Below are 18,617 nucleotides of genomic sequence, written 5' to 3' on the forward strand. Positions count from 1 at the left end.
AACAGTTGCTTGGTTGTCTGTCCTTAAATCACCTTGCTTTGGATCCCGCAAAGGATCTTGCCAGGAGACAGCAGCTTTTCTAGTCTGTGCAATGAGCTGATAAAAGAGCAACCTCTAGAACTGGAACAACTGGAAACTACATCAATGCTCAATATATTCTGTTGCTCAGAGAGCACAATTATGACTTTACAGCCTTTTCTTCCCATCTGCCTTTTTCTTTTACCCCAGGACCATTAGGACACATCACAGAATCTGTCTGAGAGCACGGTCCACAACCAACCAAGGAATCTACTGCAATATGGTTGAAGCCAATCTTTCTCTCAGATGTGCCCCACAGTGCCACATCCACCTTAATATAAAAATTATACTTCGCAACTCAAGGCTAAGGAAATGCAAGGAAGAGCAATAAAAAGCAGTTTAATATCATATCTGTATACACCTATCTGTGTACACATCTCAAGTGGATGGTAAGAACCAAGGAGCAGAGAAGTGACTATTTAAATCTAGATAAATCATTGTAGAATATGTAGCAAAAGAACAGTTTTGCACTGGAAAGGAGATTATAACCTAAGAAATCTGCTACATCTCTGTCTCTTAAAACTTCATGATTCTTTTTGAGAAGTGGAAATGAAATCCTGTTCTGGTCACAGGTAGTCTGATAAGAGAAAAACGGTTTTCTCATTAAGAAAGCACATGAAGGAAACTATGCTCAAGCTCTGGTCAGTCCTACATGAAAGCAGCAGTCCACAACTTCAGTTCAGGATATCATCTACCTGGCTGCTGAATGTCAGCTTATGTCCTGACAAGGTCCACATCGTCTTGGCTTTTACCATGTCTTCTATCAAATGCAGACCAGGAACAATGTGCATTCTGCACAAATGCTCAGCAGTGGTATCCTTTGGGGAGTAAAGGCCAAATAAAGAAGATAAATGACATGCTCTTTCAAAAACCTCATTTTATGAAAGATCCACAACATTACCATAACAGAAATTCTAGGTATATAATATTGAGCTTCCCTCTTCATTTTGGTTCACTGCAGAAACACTGTGGCAAATCTTTTGCTTCTGTGTACACACACAAACACAGGGAGACTGATTCATTTGAAAGTGACTTTAGAAGAATCCCCTGAAGATAAACCTATTGGACCTGGACAATTTTAAAACTATCCCTGCATACTTGAGGTAACAAAACTTGCCTAAGCTCCCCATAGACAATCTTTGTTTATGTTTGGCCATGTAGGTGGCGTAAGCTGCTGAATTTACATTTAGTTTCTTCCTTTGTTTTCTGGGTTTTCCATCACTGGTGATTCTTTAAGACAGTCATCTGTCAATACTGATTTAGGTGGAACTGATACAACTGATTGAAAAACTACAGCAAATGAACAGAACTTAATTAAAAAATACATAAAATAAAAATATGACCTGTAGGACATACTTGTTGAAGCCCAGAACTCTCAAACTCTTGACCTAACTCCCATATCAGTTTTCTACAGCCCTGTCATCCTTGCTGCCCCGTTAGTAAAATGAGCCCTTCCTAAGAAGTTGACACCATTCCCACATCTAGGGCCATACCAAGGAATAGGCCCAAATCCAGTACTTTAATGCAAATCTCATCCCCTTTTGAAAACCCCACGCTCAAGCAGTGAAAACCACCTAAGGTTTTGAGAATAGTCACACACCGGAGGTTGGATCTTTAAATAAGAACGGCCAGAAGAACTTAAACTTTTTGAAGTTACATAATCTGACATTAAAAACAACAAACGCACTCTGTCAATAGCAGAGAGAGAGGTTTTAAAAATAACACAAGGGACGTAACAACCTCTGTGAGACTGCAACAACCAGACAATGAGCAGTCTTTGCAAGAGATTGCTTCTATAAATATTCTCTCATGTGTCAATCGGTTTTTATAGACCACAGAACTCAGGCAGGAATGAATCATGAGATAGAAAAGATTTGCTAAAAGCAAGCAAACTTACATTAAATTCCATTCTATCATTAATTGGAAGAAGGGACGGTACAAAGATCGTGAAAGGCCCGTATTTCGTCAGCAACACTGAACAACCAGAAGCTGTAAAAAGAGTGACAACATGAAGCAGCTATTTGCCATATGGCTTAACTCCGGCAATAATTATTCTTTGTGTTAACAGCACAATTACATATACACATCTTCAACCTGATGCATGTAACTAGTACTTGTTTATGTTGGACCACAGTGCACGGGATAAAGCCCCTCCATCTCTATAATGGCCACCCACATGCGTGAGCTGGCAAGGAGGCTGTATTTTGGCTTAGCAGACCAATCTGACTGTAGGAGGATCCATGGCACACCAGCCTCAAGCACCACTCCTAGAAAACTCAATGACAGCCAAAAGATTGCTGAGCCTTCAACACCGTGCAGGTGGAGGAACATTGGTATTTTGAGACAGACAGGTTTAAATCACACCCTCAACACATGCTTTCCTTTTTTTGTGGATGTGGCACATCTTTCACCGGGACTGTCAAATACATAATGCTCATCCACACTGTTCTCTGCAACAATGTCCTCAATTCACGAGCCAGAACTGGCAATATGAGTTCAGAGATGTGATGTGTTTGATTTTGAAGGCCACAGTCATACATTGTGAAATGTCTATTATGATGAGAGGCTTTTAGTCTTTTGATGACACACTTTTCTCCCCACCTCTGCTTCATTCCCCAAACAAATTCAAAAGAGAGTTACCAAACATCTTCTTGGCGACGTTCAATTTCCCAGTAAACATTCCTCGTGAATTATGCTGATTAATCTCACTCAAGAGATCTTTATAGCAATTTCTCTCATCTGCAATCTCCCCTTCTTTACACACACAGCTAGATACAACAATAATAACATAATAAACATAACATTATAAACATTAACACTAAACGTAAGAAATCATTATAAAGCAGTCCTCCACACTTTTGACATGTTTGAGTAGGACAACATCAGTATCTACAGATGAAAGATTAATTGCAACTTTAAGGTGTATTTAAGAGCCTAGTAGCTGCTGCCTAATCTAAATGGCAGGAAAAACATGCACACTTCTGGAGTGCAAGCAACTTTGATCCTAAGCAAAAAGAAGGAAGACACTTTCTCAGATACAGTCAACAAAAGGATTGTCTGCTTTAGAGTTCAGGGTACAGAAAACCACAATACATGTACTGATGCCTAAATAAGTATTCAGCCAGTATCACTCATTAAAGCATCTGAAAATTTGAGGTAATGCATAAAAAAACACAGGTCTCAGTGAAAATATAGCAATCAGCTCCTATGTGAGCCCTCAGCTTCAGTGGGAAGTACCAGCTCCCGCACATCAGTTAGCTACAGTTTGTCTTAGAACTAATGAGGGCCCCAGACATGCTAATGACTTTTGCAGAAAAGCTTATCTACATGTGAAAATCTCCATCGTGATTCACACGGACTTATAGTCATTACTCAGACACTACTTAAGGTCACTGGCTGATAAACACGTTTTTTCCTGTTTGGGTTTTGTCCAAGTATCAGCTCTGCTCTTTCTGGTTCAGGGATGCAAAGACATACGGCACAGGGGAGGTATCTGACATTACTCCAGCCACAGAGGGCTGCGTGCCAGCTGCTGGGGAACAGATATGCTAAAGGCAGGGATTGTGTGGAACACTGAGTCCTGCAATTTGTTGGCATGTCTTCAAAGGGGGAAGCCACTGTGTTTCAGTTCTGGCCTGGAGCACACAATGAGCAGGTGGATGCTAACAATTTTAGCAGCACTGGAGAAGGAACAGCCAAGGAGATGGGACTGCTCTTTTCCTCTTCAGTCTCTCAGAAAAACTCCAGCTTTTTTTGCTATCAAAAAATGCTCAGTGAAGCTTTCTCTGGTGTTTAGGAGACCAAAAATTATCCTAGATCTGGCAATATTTCTCATCTGCAGGGCATCAACTTCTAAATGTTTTGCTCAGGAAAACTAAATGAGGTCTGGTGTTTTTTCCTTCAGCTCCCCCCTTCCCTGTCATTCTGCAACACTAGTTCACCTCTGGCTTACAGGCCTGAGAGGCAGGAGAGCCAAAGACTTAGCCCTCCCAACCAAAGGAATTCCTTAGATAACCAAACAAGAGTCAGACATCTCCGTTTTGGTGATTGATTATAAACTAATAATATCCACTAACTTGGGGAGCTACATCTCCAGTTCACAACACAAAAGACCCTGCTGCTCCAGATTTAAAGCATCTTGTGGCCCACATGATGAGATTTACACTAGCTGATGTAGAACTCCTTACTTTCAATGGACTTGTTAAAAACAGGCTCTTATCAAAAGGGGACTCTAGCCCATTCTTCTCATTTAGTTCCCTGTTTCTTCAAAGTTTACCTTATTCAAAATCAGTTTCCATTCTAGCTGCAGAATAAGCTTTAAAAGCAATCCTTAAAGTGGCTCACCTAGGATTCCCATGGGAGTTAATTTCACATGTGGAGGACACGTCGCAAAAATACCTCTGGCAGTCACTGTGAATCACGTTACACTCTGATGCAGATCTCCTGTTCATCCCAGGCTTGCAAACACAGGATGCCTAGCAGAAGACAAAGCAGTGATTATAGCTGCATTCGTCATATTTTACTCAACAGGTTATCCCACAAAAGAGGTGGCAGGTTGCAAAATCTAAGGTGAGGAGAGCAGACGTGAGCAATCCAATGAATGGCTCATTTGAAGAAGTTCCCACCTGGCCGCTCTCAGACCCTTACAGGTTGCTGATGTGCTGCCATCACCCTTACCTCTCCTGGACGTTTGTACATGCAAATTGTAGAGTTTTCTGAACAGCCTCCGTTGTTGTCAACACAGGGGTTTATGGGCTGACAAATCTTCCCATCTCCTTGAAATCCTTCTTTGCAGGTACATTGATACTTTTCTGGTCTAAGAACATTACATACAGCAAAGGGGGAGCAAGGAGAAGACGCACAAGGATTCTGAGCTGCAAATAAAGAGATGAGAGGTCGAAGAGTATCCAAATTTCTGTTTTCAGTAGAGCACTTACTGTATCATAGCAGAATGCCAAAGGCCTGAAGAGAATGGAGAATAAGGAATTTATTCTATTAAATTGCTACAGTTTCCCAGAAAATAAAATAATTTCAGACAGCAGACAGTTTGTTTTTCTTTGATCCAAGGAATTTAGATGACACATTCTTCATATTACTTCAGCAACACAAATATAAGGGACAGAAAGAAGATGCTTGTCTTTACTTCTGAATTTCCATCATGTCTGAGGATATCTGAAAGTGGTGTTTGGTCAGCAAGAACTGCAAAAAGCCAGCGAAAATAGAGCTATCCATTGCTAGCTAATCGCATGCATCTTATTGACTTTCTTTTAACAAAAGCAATTCAAAACCTTACATCTGAAATCAGTGAAGAAACCCTCTAATTACATACCTTTGCTCAAACCCTCTAATTACATACCTTTACTCATCACTTACACCGGCACAGACTCACTGATATCCCACTGCCACAGTTACTCTGTACATTCATACAGGCAAATACTGGATGGCATCTGCAACTGTAACTCATTTCTTGCTTACAGGACCAAGTGAGAGGAGAACAAACACCTTAGGTATTAATCTTAGAAGGATTCCCAAAAAAAAACAGGCTTTTATGCTTCCGCAGTGAGGAAGACACCGTATTCATGGTGATCAAATTCGTCCAGAGATGCCAGAGAAAGATTTCTCTTTGGAAGGTCCTAAACGGAGGACTATTTAGGGCCACAGAGAAAGTTCTCACCTAAGCAATGGCTGCCGCTTTTTCTGTATCCCTGCTTGCAGTCACACACCGCTGTCCCATCCTTTACTGTGCATTCACTGTTGGCCTCACACATCACGCCTTTGCAAAGGGGAAGCTCTGGAATCACACAGCAAAGAGAGTTTCCTTTTGAGCAAGAATGGCAGTGCAAGAAGATACAACTTCCCTTACAAAAGGCATGGAAATGAAGGCAAGTGTTGTTTCCAGAGACCCCAGCCAGCACAAAAGCCAGGGAAAGTAAGCATGACAGACTTGCAGGCTAGGTAGTCAGGTCGCACAAGACTTAGAGGGAAGGGAGGATCTACCCTGTTTCCAGAGAAATCCCAGCTGGTTTTGGGACACATGCATCCATATCATAGTTTAGCTCTAACAGCTCCTCTCCAGCTACCAATTTATTTACCTTGATCACACCTGATGCCAGTGTAACCTCCATAGCAAGTGCAGCTTCCATTCCCATTGACGCCGCTGTTGCATTTCCCGTGCACACAGTCACACACTGAAAGGAAAGGCCAGACAAACAAGACCTTCAGCGACAAGGCAGCATGAAGAGCTCCAGACATACACTGGCCAACTGCCCTGGGATTTGGCACCCCGATTGCCCACTAATAATCCACAGCAAGTATGACTCATTTTAAAAATAAGGTCATCCTGGTCAGAGCTCACAGAGAGCTCTGCAGGTCCTGTGCTGAAGAAAGACAAAGTGCTGCCCTGTAAGATTAGCCCCAAATGCAGCATCTGGACCAGCTTTTCAGACTTAACTTCCCGCTCCTCCAAGTCTATTGCAGCTAATGTGGAAGGATGCGGTATTATAAGGCTCTACCACATCTGTGATGCCAGCATCGGTGTCATTCCGTAAGCACAAGCACTGAGATCACACCCATCTCACCTGTGTGGATACAAGGGAACCAGGAGTTGGAAAGAAATGGCTTCTTTATGACCAGGCCGCACTGGTCATAAATTGCTTCAAAATATGACATATGTGAGAAGCAGTATTGTGTGTATTAATGTGTAGGAAGGGCAATAAAGAGGAAGCTGAGAGACTACTGGAGCGGTGACAGGAGTCTTGCAAACAGTTGGGAAATTAGGCTGGGTTGCTTCAGGGCAGGTGGGATGTAGGTAACAGCCTGGCTGAAAAGAGAGAGGAAACTGGGAAAGCCATGGTAATGGGAGAGGGAGACTTTACAAAAGGAAAAATGGATTGATTTGAGTGAAAGACTGAGAATCATTTGTCTGATGGGACCGTGGAGAAGGGCAGAAAGACAAAATGCCCAGATATTTGCTATTAAACGCTGTCAGATGCCATCCCCTCCTCCTCTCCAGCACCCTTCTTCACTCAGTCTCCCCCTCCGCTTTCCTTGCTCTCAGGTATTTTTGTGCAGGTTTCACCTGAAATTACTCTTCCTTACCTGACTGACAGTCTGGGCCAAAACGATTTTCATCTCGACAATTCTGGCAGGCAAAACCACTGTATTGCTCCTAGAAGGGCCCCAAAATGTCCCAGATGTTATTTTTCTATACCATTTCATTGTTCTAAACATTGTCATAGTTCAAAGTATCTCCCCGTCTCTGATTTTCTCTGACAACTGAAGCAATACATTGAAGAAAACTGATCTGCTCAGTGCTCTAGTACTATCACCCAGCCCTCCCAGCAGAGGGGTACACCGACACACGGAGAGCGTGCAAAATGCCAGCAAAACCCAGGTGGGCACTGAGGAAACCATGTCCTGTTTGCAGACAGGAATGTAACAGCTGGCTTATGGTCTCTCTGAAGAAGGAAGTTGTAATTCACTAGCACCAATGGGATGTTTGACATTGATCTTGTAAGGCTTGGGGACCTTAAACACGTATTTTAATTGATATGGAGTGTCTTGAGTTAAGTCCAAAATCAGCTTTTTTCAAAGATGTGCCCAAGAGGTAGGACTTTAACTTATCCATTAATTAAGGATAACAATGCCATTAATTAAGGATACTGTAAAAACATATCGTTCATAAGAAGAAGTTTCAAATCTGACACCGGTCTGTTAAGCTAAGATAATTTTAGAAACACTGCTTTATATGAGTCACATGCAGCAGTTGTTGGTACTTTTGTTGTATTAAGTCTAGAGCTGTAACGAAAATAATAATTCTGGTTTTAGTCTTTCTTTCTTTTCCTGGGAGAGGGAGGGTCTGACCGCTAAGGTGCAGCAGCAGCTGGGAAGTATGTCTTTCAGGTCTGGTAAAGGTACAGCTCATTAAACGTATCTCAGGGCTTCTTGCAGCCACAGACAGACACTGATTATTTCAACTGATCAGAGGGTTAAATCCATGCAATTTTTTCTTCATTTCTTCCTAGAGATCCTTCCCAACCCCATAGCCCCACCAACAGTGTCTTAGTGCTGCCGCAGACCACACCAATACTCTAGTTAAACCACAGGCACTGATACTGGAATAAAAGACCCTGCTAAGGACCTTCCAGGCAGAAGGCTGGTCTTCATCCAGAGCTTCTGCACAGACACTGTACAAAAGCATATCACCCTCTGACAAAAGCATGTCACCCTCAGACCAAATCACACACTGACCTTGCAGATGCAGGTTCCGTTACGCTGTATACCATCCAAGCATGTCCCATGGCCACTGCAGGGATTTTCGGAGCCTCCTGGACATTCTAGCAGGTAAGAGGCCAGGCAAGATTAGGCAGAAAAAACAGCACTGCACCCCTCTTTTTATCACCTCTTCCTACTGGCATTCCAGCTGTGTGAAAGCAATGGCTTCTTAACCAGCAAAGTCCCTGCCTGCTTATCCAGTACAGCTAAAACTGGCCCAGAGCTGGTGAAGATGGCAATGAGTAAGACCAAGGAGAAACATGGCTGCCTTCTAAGGAAAGCCTTTTAATAAAGGTCTAAGGAAAATTCCACTGGCCCATAACTAACCACACTTCAGCAAAGCCACTGAAACATGTTTTGAGATGGAGCCACTCTTGCAATCATCAGCAAGAGGCAGCACCAAACATCTGAGGACGGTTCTGAAGCTCGGGACAGATAGGAGCCTGCTTTTCAAAGACACTGGGCATTTTGGCTTTTTGTGACTTCTTGAAGGGCTGTGAATGTGCTCAAACAAGCATGGTCCACACATCTTTGGAGAGAGGTACCTCCAAATTCAAGGGATTATATCTGAAAATTTTAGGCATAGAATTGCCAATTGATTATTCAAAGCACTTTATGTGAAAACAGGCCCAATTGCTCAAACAACCTCCCATTTTCTGCTGGACTGGATAATGTTTGGCCATATTCCAGTCACTGGTCAATTGTATGAAAAGTGTCCATCTTAGAAGATAAACTTTCTGGATTTTGGATTTTTGGCTTTTGGATTTTTGAGAGAAGACCAAGAAAAACTGAATGTTTTCAAATTCTCATTACTTGGCGTAAAACTAAATGGGAGCTTTGGGAGGGTTATTTGCATGTTGGTTTGGAATTGCTAAGTATTTTCTGTGACTGAACCTCTGACTAACTCCAGACTATATAAAAGCACACATGGCACATGCACTCCAGACCAGAGGGACACCAGAAAGAAGTATCTTCCTCTTCCTTTGGAAACTTTCTCAAAGAGGAACAAAAACATCCCTTTCCAAAAGGTTCTTTTTAAAGAAGAGACTAAAGGAAGTTCCAACAAAGGGGGTTATGTTATGTGTTAAATATAAGAGGATTAAACCCATATGAAGCAAAGAGATTCCTTCCTCATTATCTTCTAAACATCCTGGGCAGATAATGGAGACCTTGTAAATGCTTAAAAAGCAGGAGCAGAAATAACAAAAATCAATCAGCTTAATGCATATTTAATGCTTCATGTTAAAACAGGTTTGATTTACTGAACAGAAGGCATTGTAAACAGATGAAAAACTTACCGTAGCACTCTGTACCCCAGAATCCTGGGCAGCACTTTTTCTCCTCAATTTCCTTCGTACATATGTGATAGCACCCTGGCTGGACAAGGGTATTTTCTCCTAACTTGACAGTGTACCTTAAAAAGAACAATCCAAAATCCATGATCACACCACAAAGATACCACATGCTTGTTGGAGGGGTTCTAAGCAAGCACACTGCAGCGCGCTGAACTCCGAACAGAAGGGCATTCATTCCCTCCCCCATAAGTACACACAAGAGTTTGCACTCTAATTGTGTCTTCCCCAAGGATGCCCACTGATCTGTGCTCCTACGGCTGGTTCCAAGAATGATGCCAGGGACTGGATATGAGACAGAGGAGGAGCATCTTTCTCCTTTTCAACCCTTCATCCATCGCCTTACGCAGAGGCTAGGCCCCTGGTGGCAGTGTCTCTTGCTCTGTGTGTACGTTGTACAGAACTATTCTTGGGTCTGTTCAACTACCACTACCACAGAGAGATAACAGGCAGAAAAGCTGCACGCGCTCACATTACTCTTATACTTCATTTTATTTTTGGCACAACATCCTTCCCAAAAGGAACTTGGAAATCGCCTCAATAGCACTGCCCCTTTGAATTCAGTCTGACTCCTCTGTGTGTCTGTAATTACTGTAAAACTGCTACAGCTATTTTTAAAGTATTTATACAGAATAGTGAATTACAGAAAACAGTAGACAATGGAGCTATATATTAACTGTTAACATTCACTACTGAATAGATAGGCAAACAATAATCTATAGTGTTTCATTTTTTTTAAAAAAACTTACTGGTAAATTCAGTTTTCCTTCACCATTTTCCTATTAGAGCCAAGCTACAGAAATGCTCAACAGAATAAGAACAAGGAACACAAGAAAAAGCAACCTTCATAAAGAGAACTAGGAAGGTAAAAAGTTCAGAGGATTATTGTTGGAAGCTGAGAGGATATACAAGGGGAATTATTATATTCTTTCTCTAATAATTCACTAGCAAATTCCAGGTCTGAAACAGGTTCCTACGGAAGACAGAGCTCTGCTTAGTTGCTACAGCAGGATAAGCAAACTCAGTTTGTTCAGGGCAAGGCAGAGGTAATTATCAGGTAACTGGTTGTTTGTATACAGAACCTTATATGCAGCAAGAAGTCCAGGGGATTTGCAAGGAGACAAAACCAACAATAATAAGGACCATACATTCATTTTTATGCATCTGAAAACAAAAGTCCTTGGATCTTTAGGGATCAAAACCCACACGTGTTCTCCTTAAGGTGCACACATCACTCCCTGCATAGCAGAGCTAAACCAGATCTGCAACATGGTTAGGAAAGAGGTCTTACCTGCAGTCCCTCACTCCTAAGCCTTGCGTGCTCTTTGACCAACCTCTTGGACACGGTGTTTTAGGCGTCAGAGCACAAGTAGTACATGCTGTACTCATTGTAAACATCATCTTGACATTGCATCTCATTGACTTTAGCTTAAAAAGAAAAAGTAGAATGAAAATAAGTCCATAACTAAACTGTTACCTTAGGCAGTCATCTTGCCAGCCTTTGATATCTTTATCCACACTGCACTGTTCTTTAGGTTCCACGGGGGAGGGCAGTGACCAGTGTGGCTGCTTGGATGTACACCGCACACTCATACATGCTAAAGCACTATGTTACGTTAATGCATGCTGCTCTGCCTCGATCTCAGATACAAGGCAATAGGGCAAATCACAGCTAACTCATCTTTCCTCTGTTATTCACAGCAAAAATTCTAACCATTTCTAAAACAATTATAACCATGCACTGCTAATTTAAACTGATCTTTTGGAAATGTGTGGTAGTGGTATGTGAGGACAAACTCTAAACCAATAACCCTTGACAGAAGACACTGAATTAAAAGGCAGCACAGCATTTCTGTTTTCCATGCTGATGATACGATCCGGTTGTACTGGTTGTTTCTTCGCTGTTTCATGGGTTTGACAAATTTTATGTGTTGGTTCAGTCTATTTCCCAGAGACCAAGAGCTGCTCACACAAGTGCTTCTCATGGCAATTGCCTTTGAGAAGGTGCAGGGAGGAGATTAAAAGAAGGGTGCTCTGCACTTCTCCAGCTACCTAGAGGTGGCCCTTGATGCTTTGGCCCAGGGTGGGAAGGACCCCATAAGTGCCAGCAAGAAGATCAGGTAGGAGACTTGGATAATTCATACGGCCCATGATAAGTTCAGCACAAGTACTTCCACCTAACCAGAATAATTTCTCTTTAGGGGTTCAGACTACCTCAAAGTGCTTTTCAATGCCTCTGTAGCACCTACCCTGTTTCTCCAAATGAAATGCAACCAGAGCAGATGAGGACTACAGCCTGAGAGAGAATAACCATCACTGTATGCCAGCTTGTCATTAAAGCTCATGATTTTACCACAGATGGGTTTCCTTGAATCCCTAAATTCCTCAGGTCAAGCAACTGTGCAGAAAGACCACTGTTGATTTTAAAAAGAGAAAATGTTTGCTACTGATGATGACAGAGAAAAGCTGGAAGGCAGGAGCTCCGTTTGTCCCAAAAGGTCACCAACTGGAAAAGAAAACTCAACTCACTTCAACTATACCTCTTCAGGCACAGTATTTTCTAAAAATAAAAACACCAGATCGAATTTTGGGAGGAAGCCCTGATCTGGGATTTTTTTAAAGCCAATCCTGAAAAATGCTGTTAATGCAGCAGCTGTCGTGTGCCCAGAACTCCCCGTTCTGTATTCCCATCAGTAATCTCAGCCCAGCTCTGCTTCCTCTGGACCTAAGTAAGCCCAAACACATACGTTTGCTTCAGGGCAAGGGAGGAAGTCCACAGCTTCCCATCTTATCAACAGCTCAGGAAGGCCCTGCCAGAAGATAGCCAGCAGACCCCGTCAGGAAAACCTCATGAGAGATAACCCTCTGGTCCCAGCTCTGCACGGACATCTCCCCGGAACGGTTTCCTGACTCACGCCCAAGTTTCCTCTGCCTGGAGCTGTCAAGCTTTTCCTCTCTTCCTGGATTTGCCTTCTGCAGCCATCCACGCAAAGGCACTGCCCCACAAGCAAAGTGACTCGTGTCTGTGGTGGTGCCTCATGTGGATATTCATTCCTAGTTCTGCACCAGGGGCTTTCCTTACTGTACTTTAGCATCCACTCCCTTTGGAAGGACTCCCTTGCATTATGAAAAGCTCAAAAACAGTCTGAGATCCACCAGACCCAGCTGTCCATGTCCTGCACGCCCCAGCTTTACTGATTTTATCCAGCAGGACGGAGATCAGCATTGCTGTTCCGTATGTTTTTACCCTACTTACACACAGTGAAGTCAAAGGAGATTTCACCTCTTTCACAGAGCAAAACTGAGAAGACAGCCTATATGGATGGGTAACTGGGGAGCTACAACTGGAGTACCCTGCCTCAAAAGCCCGGCAGTGCCATTCACGGGACAGGGGAGAAGCAGATCCAACCAGTGGAATTAAGCACAAATGAGGACTCCAGATGAAAACTGGGCTTTTGAAAGGAGCCAGATGAATCCAGGCACATGTTTCTGACAGAATGGCGCATCTTGTTGGTCCCTTGCTGGTCCCATCAAATCCCAACCTTAACCTTCACTGAGACAATGCCTCAGAAAGAGAACGGGAAGGTGTTCAAGGAAGAAACACAGGTGGATGTCTTCTCACAGGCTGTGGTATTAAAACTGTCAGAATTTCCCCACAAACCCTTATCAGGTGTCTGAGCCTCCCTATCTGTATAAGAAAAGACCACACAAACAGTAGAGCACAAAACATTAAATTAAAACCCTCCAATATTCTATTTCACCTTCACTTCCAGGCATCGGGAGTTGGCTGTCAGACACAGCTGGGCCGCTAAATGTGTTCTCTGCCGCTGTGCTGAAGGAAGACACTGTTATTCACACATTAATCATTTTTGCTTCTCTTTCCTACATTAATGTGGCCCCATTTCTAAACAGAGATGGACACTGGGAGAGAAGAAAGGCTGTCATTCCTTGCTGTTGGAATCTTTAATTATTTGCAGTTCATTTTCAGGATAAAACAGAGGCCTCTAAGGCAAGATAGCTATTGTGGAATACCCCCTACCCTACCTTCCTAGGACAACATAAAATTTAGGCAACTTCCCAGTAAGATCTTCCCCTTTTTATATGGAAATATGCTTGTGTCAGCAGCAACAGGCAGGAGGAAAGAGGAAGAAAACAGCTGTGTGGAAAATTAAAAAAAAAAAAGTCCATTCTTATTTGAGTGACAGAACTGATGAAGCAGTCATTTTCTGGAGTGTTTTGCTTCTTATGAAAGCAGAAGAGAAAATCAAGGGACATAAAAAATGCAATGGTTTGGATTCTCCAACTTTGGAGTGGATGAAAGGAAGACAGAAGTTTGAGCCAGAGGTGACTCCTGGGGCACAGCCTCGCAGAAAACAATGATGCACTGCTGCCTCGGGCTTATCTGTGACTGCTGTTTCTAAGTCTGGAGATGCTGGAGAGGAAGCAGCAAGAGAGAATATCTGAGCCTGTGTTGCAGCAATATGCAATACCACCCGGTGTGCTGAGAGCTGGCAAGGTCCATCGTGGCTATGCCAGGGAAAGTGGGCAAACAGCCACTGTTCTGCTCAGATGATGTGAGCCTGGACTGCGCCACACTTTGGGTACAAAGCCACAGAAAAGGAAGCCTGGTGTTCTCAGACAGCTCCAAAAATAAAGGAGGATTTTAAAGCAGGAGACATCTAGCTGTAGCCAAAGGCAGTTAGGAACCAGGGTGCCTCTGCCCACGTTGAACTCTGTCTTGCCAGGGCTGGACTGTGCTTTCTCCCTGCACTCTTTAGCATGCATGTGCAGCAGCCGCTGCCTTCTGCACTCAGCTGGGACATTCCTGAGCTTCTGGATGCTGCAGTGTTTCCTTCCCTCCACTCTCTTTGATGTAAACGTCCCTTACTTTTCAGGTGCTCATGTTTCTCTTATTCCATTTCAACTTATTCCATTTCAAGAGAATAAGCTGGGGGGCCTTTTTTAAGGACTAGCTTCATTCTACTCATTTTCTCCCTTTATCATTTCCTCCCAAACCATAACACAAATTCTTTTGTAAGGCAAGACTTCAGGGATGAAAGAAAAACACGCGTGGACGTCAGTGTTTGGCTCCAACAATCCTGGGAGCCAGTTCTGGAAATAGTCTTTATCTAGTGAATCACCACATTTCCAGAGCTTTTGCCCTTTACAAAACAAGAGCTGTATACACATGCTCGGGTCATTATAGCTATGTACCTCCTCAAGAAGTTCTCAGTGACACTTTAGTTGAACGTTCCTGGACATACTAGCACTTTGCATTTGGCCAAGGAAGACACTGTTCAGCATGAGGATGAACAGTTTGGCTCAGAGATCACATAAGACAAAAGCACTCCTCTCCTTCCCCAGCCACTTCCATTCCTGCTCCATACCACCTGGGACTGGCCTCCTCCCAGCAGAAAATCTCTCATGGTTCTCACATCTGCTGCATCTTCCCCAGTCCATACAAGATGCAGATCAATACACAACCTGGAGATAACATCACAAAAACCAGCTACTACAAAATCTCTTTCTCCCTTAATGCCCCCTGCAAGGCTCCTGCAAGGTAATGGAGTCTTCTTGTGGAATCACTGCACTTCCATCACAACCAAATAAAGTGGCCATCCTAAAAATCGTCAAAGACTTCATTAGACCATTGTTTTTCCTTAACTCCCACTATACATTTTCAAATGTTTCTTCTCTTTCCCCAAAAAGAGGGAACCTTTTGGGGACAGAAATCTAAAAGAGGGTTATTTTTCCTAGATTAAATAAGCTGCTCCAGAGGTGATACAAAACATTTCACGTCTCTGTGAGTGGGTAATCGTTACCTAATATTCTATGAATTATAGCCTACAGAAAGTAGGACGACACAACCATGGAGCCAAGACCACAGATCTACAAATGCATCCTACATTCTTCTAGATGCTAATCACAAGAACGGAGATGCTGGAATCAAAACAAAACCTTCCCACGGAAAGCGATCTGTACTCCTCGCTGGGGAGCTGCTAGGAAATGTACTTGAAAGAAATGTATTCTCCCTGTTGCAAAGCAACAATTTGATAAGATTTAAAAACTCTTTTTAGAAAAGTCTCCTGGGGCACATATGGACCTGTCCTGACAGATGCCAGAGATACTGAAAATAGTGGAAGACAAAGATACCCAATCCTATCATATCACTGCATTTGCAATCAGTGCTGATCAGAAATGCAAACTGAACCTGATCTAAAATTCAAGCAGCTGGCTCCAACCTTAATTTTAGCTTTCCAGTTCAGACGCCACACGTGTCCTTCCACGAGCAGGGAAGATATTTGACAGTCTTAAAGTTTAGTTACGGATGTTATTCTGCACTTAACTAAATGTAAATGAAAAAGTGAGGTTTTGGGATAACATTCAACCATCCAAATATGAAGAACTGTTCGATGAACATTTAAACAAAGACTCATAGACTTACCTTCTGACTCTGGCAGTCAGCTGTGGGAGTGAAGCATGCTGCTAAGAAGAAAAACAGCAACCCAGGAGGACGCATTTTCATTCTTTTACAAGCAGAACCCTTTCCACAGACAGGGAGGTGATAGAAGCTGCAATTTCTGTAAGATAAGACCGCCTGCTAAGAATCAGATCCAAGACAAACCAGAGGTTAAAAGTAAACAGCGAGAGAACATTTTCGCACTGTGTTCTTTGGATGCAAAGCCTTCATAAGGGGATCTACTAATTCTACTGTTACGTCTGAATCAATACTACCTTTTTCTTTCTATTTTTTTTAAAATACACAAGCATAACTTCTCAGTAAAAGGTTTACTCAAAACAGGAACATCTACGGATTTCCTCTTACATATCAGTTCAAAACAGAAGGAAGGAAATCCTTAGTTTTCAACTAATTGGAACAAAAAGAGGTTAACTGTATGCTTAACTGAAGGCAAATCCAAACGGCAAACTTAAATACCATGAATTCATGAGAGATACGTAATTTCATTTTACTGCTGATTTTAGTATGTCCAGAACATCTCTAACCAAAGATTCGTCCAATGATTCCTATCCCTATGTATGCATGAACAAAGCAACATGAGTCATGTGCCGCACATCGGAGCAGGAATACAAGAACATCCTATTGATCAGTCAAACCCTTCAGGTAGCGTTTGACATTTATTTGAAATATTTAGGTTACTCATCAAAACCTACATTGCATTTTGTAGGTGCTATATCAGCAGTAGCAAAATATATGATTTTCCAAATGCTCTGCTGACAGTTTGATGAATCCATGGAGCTCTCCCGTAGCACTCACAATAGGCAAGTCCCAAAATGTGATTAAAAAAAAAGTTACCTGAGTTACAGTCTGTGATTGCATTTCTCCTTTTTAACATTACAAACAACCAAGAATTGATTATTGACAGATTTTTTACATGGACTTTGTTTCCCTGTGCTGCTAACAGAACCCACTGAACAGAGCAGTCTAAGGATTGCTTCTATTTGTAGCAATTCCTACTGAGCAATAAGGTATCTTTTCATTTTGGAGCCATTAATAGTACAGGAAGGTGCATAATGAAACTAGGATAGGAAGCTACTCTTGCATTTAGATAAATAATTGAGAGCATAAGTATTTTTTGTCCCTTGCATAAACACACACATGCGCATGTTAACATATAAAATATGTAAGAACCGCTGTACTTACTAGTGCTGTAAATTGTGCTTTACCTCTTCCTCCATCCTACAGAGCAGCCAGCATGATGAACTGCAAGCACAATTATATATCCTGCATGAACAGGAAGCAGATAAGGCACACAACCATCCAGTGCAACCCATGTGAGAAGTACCAGCCCACAGCTCAACCTGCCAGCTCAGCCCGCTTGTCCCATTAGGGGACCAACAGACAGCCACTCTGGTCAAGGCCAGCGGGTTTGTGCAGCCACAGAAACCATTTGGTACCCCACAGATCTGTGAAAGGAAGCAGAGGCCTCATAACTCACACCAGTTCTGCTGGGGTAGGAAGGTCACAAATGGGCAGTCAGGACATTGTCACAGAGGGGGACGTTAGTGTGGAAGCTGCACTGTACTCTATGTATTTACAGTCCTGGTACTAGAGTGGCCTCGTAAACTAAGAATGAGACGGGTCCGCTGCTCCATGCTACCTGTTAGGTATATGCAGCTGAAACAGGCAGCCTAGAAGGAAGTTGAGTGCTCATTGAGTGCTCTTCCAAGAGCTGACAACGACATATGGGTTAAGTTGCAAGTACCGGGCACCCATGGATAGATGAGATTTTAAGGTGAAAATAGCTTACCCTGAAGAACCTGCAGAGGTATGGGCTTCTTTTTCTGAAACTTCAGCCTGTTTTCTAAACGTGTGTTTTCCAAAGGGCTCCACAAATAAAATGTTACAAGGCTGAAAGGACACAGCCGCCTTCTGAGGCTTTCCACTGCTGTTTGTCACCACTGCATCTGGCCTAATGCAAGGGAAAAAAAAAAAAAAAAAAGGAAAGGAAGGGAAAGAAAAGGCTTGGTGAAATTCCTGTCTGAATTAAATAAGTCAGATTCGCAATAACATCAAAGGGCTCACAATCAGCTTCCTTTATCTGACCATATTTTTATATGGCCATTTATTTAAAGACAACAGAAATATACAGGCTACAGTTGTGAACACTGAGTAGTGCCATTATACAGTAGGTGGACATAACATGAAAAATCAAAAGCTCATGTGTCACCAGACTAGGTGCTCATGCTTTCCTGACCAAGTGGCATAGCCAGTGTGTTCCAGGCACTGTGTATGAATTGCTCTGATCATTGCTGCTGGATCTGCAACACCAAAGCCTGCATCAACTGCATGATTCTGGGAATTAGTGTAGGAAGGTGAGGCACCAACCATCTCCAAACGAACGGGTGGCCCAGAGTTGTTACCAATCACAGTGGAATGATGCCAATATGCTT

The 18,617-nt window shown here is 42.7% G+C and overlaps 1 protein-coding gene across 4 annotated transcripts in view; it reads right to left on the reverse strand.

Moving 5' to 3' along the window:
- The window catches only part of STAB1 (stabilin 1), a 58,826-nt gene extending 41,342 nt beyond the window's left edge, over positions 1-17,484 (reverse strand). The window contains exons 1-13 of one of the 4 annotated variants that reach the window (XM_067002841.1): positions 17,368-17,483; positions 16,150-16,285; positions 10,996-11,132; positions 9,651-9,766; positions 8,329-8,414; positions 7,177-7,246; positions 6,171-6,266; positions 5,753-5,869; positions 4,756-4,952; positions 4,423-4,553; positions 2,719-2,846; positions 1,976-2,067; positions 774-896 (exon numbers count right to left, since the gene is read on the reverse strand). In XM_067002841.1, coding sequence (XP_066858942.1) covers positions 774-896; positions 1,976-2,067; positions 2,719-2,846; positions 4,423-4,553; positions 4,756-4,952; positions 5,753-5,869; positions 6,171-6,266; positions 7,177-7,246; positions 8,329-8,414; positions 9,651-9,766; positions 10,996-11,132; positions 16,150-16,230 — 1,374 coding nt within the window. In that variant the 5' untranslated portion in view covers positions 16,231-16,285; positions 17,368-17,483. Of the gene's footprint in view, positions 1-773; positions 897-1,975; positions 2,068-2,718; positions 2,847-4,422; positions 4,554-4,755; positions 4,953-5,752; positions 5,870-6,170; positions 6,267-7,176; positions 7,247-8,328; positions 8,415-9,650; positions 9,767-10,995; positions 11,133-16,149; positions 16,432-17,367 lie in introns of those variants that run through there. The other 3 variants (XM_067002843.1, XM_048070707.2, XM_067002842.1) reach the window with 3 other exon arrangements.
- Between the last annotated feature and the right edge of the window lie 1,133 nt (positions 17,485-18,617).

Source organism: Anser cygnoides, chromosome 10 (genome assembly GCF_040182565.1).
Source record: "Anser cygnoides isolate HZ-2024a breed goose chromosome 10, Taihu_goose_T2T_genome, whole genome shotgun sequence".
In the NCBI taxonomy this organism is placed as follows: Eukaryota; Metazoa; Chordata; class Aves; order Anseriformes; family Anatidae; genus Anser; species Anser cygnoides.